This window comes from Sorghum bicolor, chromosome 5 (assembly GCF_000003195.3).
Source record: "Sorghum bicolor cultivar BTx623 chromosome 5, Sorghum_bicolor_NCBIv3, whole genome shotgun sequence".
Taxonomy (NCBI): Eukaryota; Viridiplantae; Streptophyta; class Magnoliopsida; order Poales; family Poaceae; genus Sorghum; species Sorghum bicolor.
Genome location: NC_012874.2, coordinates 51,108,349 through 51,115,139, shown reverse-complemented (window position 1 = coordinate 51,115,139; position 6,791 = coordinate 51,108,349). Strand labels below are relative to the sequence as shown.

Genomic DNA, 6,791 nt, shown 5'->3' with positions numbered 1-6,791 from the left:
GCCGGCCTCTCCTCCAATCCTCCCTCGCTCTCCATCTCGCTACTATCTAGATCTACTCTAGTTTAGAGATGAGAGGAGAGCTCTCATCTCCAAACCCTAGCTTTTGCTCTATCTATGAATAATGAATAGGGATGAAGGGGTTGTCTCCTCCAGGGGCCAGGGGGCTTGCTTATATAGCCCTTCCAAATGAACGTGGGCCGTCGGATCAAACCGACCTTAATCGCACGGTTTTTCTTGATCCTCAAAGACGGTGGAGAATAATCCGTGGGACTCAGCCTGATTGGCTGCTGAGCCAGGGCGGGCGCCCAAGGGGGGAGGGCAGGCACCCTGCCCCTGCCCCTGCTCGGCCTCCTGTTCGTTCTCGTGGCTTCTAGAGTCTTCTAGATGATAGAAAATTGCCGCACATGTAAATATCTCTATGTAAACCCGACGTGTGGGCCTTTGCTCTATGTTTCCTTATAACCCCCTGCAGAAATAGACAAACACCAAAACTCGTGGAATTCTATTAGATAAAACCCTAAGTCTGGGTGTTGGTTGCATTTGGATCCTTTTCTTTGTTTATTTGATAATTAAATTTGGTACTTAAGGACCGTCAACAAGTCCATCCGAGCTCAAAGACTTTGTTGGCTTCTATCCCATTCTTAATCACCTCTCTGAATCTTATGATTGTTGAGAAGAAGAGCTTTTGGAGGCAACTGACCATATCCTAGTTTTCTGGCAACTACATTTGGATTATAAAATTTATAGGTAGACTGCACTAATCTCCCATGATGAAATTCTGATGGCAGGATGCAAGGCTTGATGAAAGAATTGAAGACTTCTGTGGACACCATATCTAAATAGCCGAGTTAATAACTGAACTTGCAAGGAAGGGTTAAGTCTTCATTCTCTCTGTAAGGAAGCCAAAGCACATTATCAAAGCCCTTGAAGAACAGCTTGAAGAGATGGCTAATGCCTATGTCAATATGGATGGAAGATGCTGCTTCTCCATAAGTCTGACAAGCTTTGGTCTTTGTTGTGCTGCCTTCGGTATAGTTGACTGAAGGGAAGCTTAATTTATGAAGATCCACAGAAATTATCTAATGCATGTATAGTTGAAACCACATTTGGACTAACCACTAGGGGCCACTTACACAGGATATTTGTACTCCCTCATGCATATGGGCAGTGATCTGATGCATCATATGATAGGCAGATCCCAGAAGATATTTGCCCAGTGGGATCAAGGTACCTGCAGCTAAGTCTTCGGCCATCACTATGTGATTCAGGGTTGATTCATTGCATTTTCCACAAAAAATAAACCTGCATAGCCACATGTTCATGAAGGCCTTGTATTCCTTGTTAGTAACAGTACCAGATGGGGCCATGTAAGTTTGGATATATTTAGCCCATCCAACTCCAGATTTGATAGCTTTTTGGCTACTATTGCCCTTGTACTTAAAAGGGTATACTGGTTTTGTCACATTCAGACCAGTCATCATAAACACATTGGCTAGAATAAGGGTCATCATACCATGGCCAAAGACAAAAGCATTGATGGTGTTAAAACAGAAGTGAGCGGCTGCTATTAGAAGGGAGTCATTTCTGGGCATTTCTGACAAAGATAGCTCCAAGCAGTGCTGAATGTCCAGAGCTTCCTAGTGACTGCTGCTTTTCTCTTGCATCCTCTGGTACCAATTTCGCCATCCAATGATCGGAGGAAATGGCCAGTTCTTGAAGGTGTTTAGCCATCAGTTCGACAGCGTAACTCTAGATTTGAAAGGGATTCTCAAAGTTTCTTTCTCAATAAACTAAATTGGGTCAGAATCTCCCATTAGGCCAAGGAGATAGGAGTTAGGATTGGTGACATAGGGGATTAAGATCTCATTCTTGTATTCCTTCAAAGAATGATAAAATCAGGGTGTCGACGAAAGCTGGTCGGCAGTCTACCTTGGGGTATACCCACGGTAGTAGTTTATCGGTAGACGGTGCGCAAGCTACGAACTTGATGGTGACACAAGACACGGACAAGGTTTTTATCCAGGTTCGGCTGCCGAGTGGGCATAATACCTACGTCCTGTGTCTGATTGTATTGGATTGTGTTAAGAGATAATGTGTCCTAAGGGGGTCCCTTGCCCCTCCTTATATAGTTCGGAGGGCAGGGTTACAAATCTGGAAACTAATCCTAGTCGGTTACAATTGCCATAGATAGTTCGATACCAATTTCTATTCTAACCGACTAGATTCCGGCTTAATCTTCACATCTTGTTTCCTTGCGCGAAACTCCAAGCAGTCAGATCAAGCCTCAGACTTGTCTCGTAATGGGCCAAGCCTCCTCGCCCAGGTCTAGCCGTAAGGGTATGGGGGTTTATACCCCCACAGCTAGTCCCCGAGCACCGTGTATTGTGATGTAACACGCCACCTTGAGCTTCTTTGATCAGCAAGGCTTGACATCTTTGATTTGCATGGAAGTCGCCCAAACAGTTTCAACGATATTTTGACCAACTCAAAAGATAGTTGATCAACATTGGCATCGAAGAAGCAGGTTGTTCGAAGAATGCATGGTGCTCTCGAGAAAAAATATTTCTTTTCTCGATGAAGTGTGCCCACTTTACTTTTATAAAAAGTACAGTCCGTCAAAAAGCAAGAAAATTCACCGCAAGGTGAAGTGTGCCCACTTAGTCCCTGAGCCTGGTAGTAGGTGACGTAGGCACGTCGTACCAAGGTCAAAGAAGTCTTCATAGGAATCCTAAAACTAAGATGCGTCGCCAGATGCATCGTACCGATGTAGTCCCCGAGCTTGCTGGAAGACGAAGTATGAGCCTTGTAGCAAAGTCTGAAAAATTGAATTTACCAGTCCCCGAGCATATAACGCTATGTGGTCGGTACAACCCCTAAACTCTCAAACTAGTAAACTGGTCGACCAGTCCCCGAGCATATAATGCTCAGATTGGTCGGTGCAGTCCCCAGGTCTCCAAACTAGTAGACTGGTCGACCAGTCCCCGATCTTATAATGCTCAGATTGGTCGGTGCAGTCCCCAGGTCTCCAAACTGGTAGACTGGTCGACCAGTCCCCGAGCTTATAGTGCTCGGTGGTCGGTGCAGTCCCCAGGAACGTCATACACAGTCCTCCACCAATTCTGCTTGTTCTTTTGGAAAGAGCATCTTGCCACATTAATGCGTGATGTGACGAGGCATCCTGGCGTATTTGTCAGACGGCTGCGTGAAAAGGTGCACCGGGTAACTGTGCAGCTGCTCTTTCCGTGGTTCGAGAAAAGGAAACCATCAATTAGACAGAAAAACCACCGCATTAACTGCCGGTAATTGTTGAAAACCGAAACGCTGCATCCGCCGCTGGGCCCGCTCACTTCCCAAGAATACGGGAAGTGGAAGAGGTGGAGCCGTTGCCTATAAAAACTCAACACCACGCCCGTAATCTTTACCCTGCCTTTGCCTTCAAGCCCTCTTTTCTTGCTATTCCTATCTTCTGCAGCCACCGCCAGTTCGTCCAGTTCACAGTCGTTCCCACAGCCTCAATGGCAAAGAGTGACTCGAAGAAAAGGGCCGAACTGATGGCGAAAGAGTGAAAGAAGTCCCGGAGCAGCACCAGGTCCCTCAACGACCTCGTCGGCATGGGGCTGCTTCACAGCCAGGAGCTCGGCGGCTGGAGGGTGCCGCAAGGGGAGAGCTACCCCGAGCCTCGAGCCGGTGAGATCATGGTTTTTGAAGATTTTTTCAAGAGGGGCTTTGGGATTCCTATCCACCCTTTTCTCCAGGGTCTTCTTCTTTACTATGAGATCGGGATCTGCAATCTGCACCCGAACTCCATTCTTCTTATCTCCACCTTTATCCATCTGTGCGAGGCCTATGTTGGAATAGAGCCGCACTTCGACCTTTTTCGCTACCTTTTTTGTCTGAGGAAGAAAGGAGCAGTTGGAGGCTCCAAGATTGCAGGTGGAGTATACCTCAATCTGCGTGACGGGATGAAGAACCGGTATCTCAACTGCCCATGGAATACTTCTCTCACCGAATGGTACAAGAAGTGGTTCTATGTCAGGTAAGAGCCAGGCAGCTCCACGTTCTGTGACATGGGCTACATTCCCGAGAAGAGGGTCAGCTGGACAAACTGCCCGGCGTTCGCTGGTCAGGTGGAAGACCTGATGAAACTGATCGACTGGTCCCGCTTAGACGGGCCAGGAGTGGTCGGTAACTTTATTTGTCGTCGGGTGATGCCCTGCTAGAGGAGGGTACACTCGGGATACGACTATGCGGGGAGCCATGACCCGACCAGAATGAGTCCCAATGTTGTAGAGAAGGCAGAAGTGCAGCAGCTGATGAACGAGTTATTCAACTTTACGTACGACAACTTCGTTCGAAGCAGTGATCGGATGCACGCCTTCAAGCTGGGACGACCAGCTCCTAAGGTAATGTTACTGACTGATTTTACTTTCCGAGTACTTGTTCTCCTAGTTGTTGACTTGTCTTTCATTCTACTGCAGATTGGAGACGTTGATCGGTGCGCAGTGTACATATCACTGGCACCAAGTATGGAGAATCCCACAGGAGTGGACCCGCCAGAGGACGACGCTGCTCGGTGTCCTCAATACACCAACAGCGAGGAAGAGCAGAACCGTCCCGCCCCGACCACCGAGGACAGAGTGGCGGGGAAAAGGCCCCTGGTGGCGGATCCGTCCCCTGCGGAGGCGCTGCCAGCAGAGAGCAGCCAGGCGCTGAAGCGTCGTCGGCTCGTTAGGATCACTGATGACGACGACGAGGAGGAGGAGGCCGTGCCTTCCTTGGTCCAGAGGCCGCGCAGTCATCTGGATGTTGCGCCGGTCACTGGCGACCGGGTGACCCTCCTGCTCCTCACACCGAGCCGACACGTCTTGGGGCGATAGAGGCGGCGGTGGCGACCGGTAGGACCAGGAGGAGGGTCTTTACGGCGACGCATAGGCGCTCCGATCTGTAAGTAGAAAAATCTCTTCTTGACATTTTTTCCTGTCATTACTATTGCTTTTGCGTTTGTTACCGCAGCGTTTGACATTGGTAAGATGCCATGTATCTGCTAGTGCGGCGTCTGACGTTGATCCCGACAACGTCGCTGGGCAGAGGACAGCCGAGCCGGCGGCTGTCGTCGGGGACACCGCGCAGCAGACCGCCCAGGAACAGCCCGAGGAGCAGCCCGCGGCGACGACCGTAGCTGAGAGTGCCATGGAGCAACCGGCTCCGGCGAAGACCCAAGCGAACACCCCTGCAGGGGATGAAGAGGCTGCGAGGGCGCCTCCCCCGAGCAGTGCTGCAGAGGAAGAGGACAAAGTTCCGACTCCCCCGCCTGCTGAAGAAGGGAGGGTCCCAACCCCACCCTGAGCAGGGGCCTCTTCACCAGTAGACTCCCCTGGCCTAGATCAGGGTCCAGTGATGCCTGCGACCACGGCCGGGGGTAGTGCGGAGGGCGAGGAGACCCAGACGGCCTCCAACGATGAAGTGGAGGAGATCCAAGGTCGTCCCCAAGATGGTCGCCAGCCCGTTTACGTGTGGCGCCAACGCGGGGACCACATCATTGGTCATGAAGAACTCGCAGAGACGGAGGAGGCCGCGAGGGTGGAGCACGCAGTGAAGCGGCTTGTGGATGAGGTTAAGGTAAGTGGTCTTTTGGGCTGCTCAAAGTTTATCTGCGTTGTTCCTAGATTCAGTATGTATTCTTCTTGTAGGGCGCAATGAAAACGGTGAAGTACCGGAAAAGGTGCTTCGACCAAATTGAGGGCATCGTGGCCGAGAACAAGGCCCTATCCGCGGAGGTGGATCGGCTTCGGTTGGAGGCCGGGGAGAAGACGGCCGAGATGAGTGCTCAGGAAGAGCGCCTGCTCGACCTCAATCGGTGATTGGCCGACCAGGATCGGCAAAGGAGAGGTCGGTCATTTATTCCGAGCAGCTGTATGTAGCCACTTAGTCATTTTTGTTGACCAGAAATTGCTCTTGCAGACTTGGAGGAGGAGGTTGCATGCCTCCGACAAGAAAAGGAGAGGCTCGACCAGGAGCTTGCCGGGGCGCTGGAGACCGGGCGCCGAGCTGGCGAGGAGCTGAGCAGCAAGAGTCGGGAGTTGTCTGGTGAGAATCGTTCTATCCCATTTTCCTTTGACTGCCCAACGTTCCATTTCTTGTTTGTGTACTAACCTCCTGCTTGGTTTACAGTGCTCAAGGTGAATACCAAGAAGCACTTCGACGAGCTGATCAAGGACCAGGACTCCTAGAAGGCCAACTGCATCAAGATTTGGAAAGGAGTGGCCCCGGTTCTTGATTTGATCAGCCCCAACCTCCTGAAGTTGACTCCGGTCGAGATGGCGCAACGGGCATGGGAATGGCTCCAGCAGTTTGTCAAGGACGCCGGGGAGTTCGCCGGTGCGCACGTCCTCAGCATGGTGCGCGCCCACTATCCTCTGGTCGACCTGTCCAGACTGGAGAGGGGGTACCCCAAAGAGGTTGGTCCGCAGGAGGCAGACGACCTTCGTGTTGGTCTGCTTGACTTGTCGTCGACAGTGATCGGCGACATCAACCTCTGCGGGGCAGCAACTCCCCCCGACCAGCCCGGGTCAGATAGATCGGCCATGGAGTTGTCGGGAGCGTCGAATGCCGGAGATGGGCGGTCGACGCCTGCGGTCTCGACCATCCAGGCGCGGGTGGCCCTGACCCCTTCAACTGGACGGCAAGACCGTGCGGGTGATCAGCCCGAGCATTAGGCATGTAGAGTAGTCTGTAGGGATAGACTAGGAACCGCCCAGAGGGGTGTGAATTGTAAACTTTGTATGATCATG

At 51.3% G+C, this 6,791-nt stretch overlaps 1 protein-coding gene across 1 annotated transcript; it reads left to right on the top strand.

The window, feature by feature from the left end:
- Positions 4,272–5,346, top strand: LOC110435947 (fibrous sheath CABYR-binding protein-like). The gene is made up of 3 exons (XM_021462060.1): positions 4,272–4,403; positions 4,479–4,829; positions 5,014–5,346. Exons 1-3 carry the CDS (start codon positions 4,272–4,274, stop codon positions 5,344–5,346), a joined length of 816 nt encoding a protein of 271 aa, XP_021317735.1.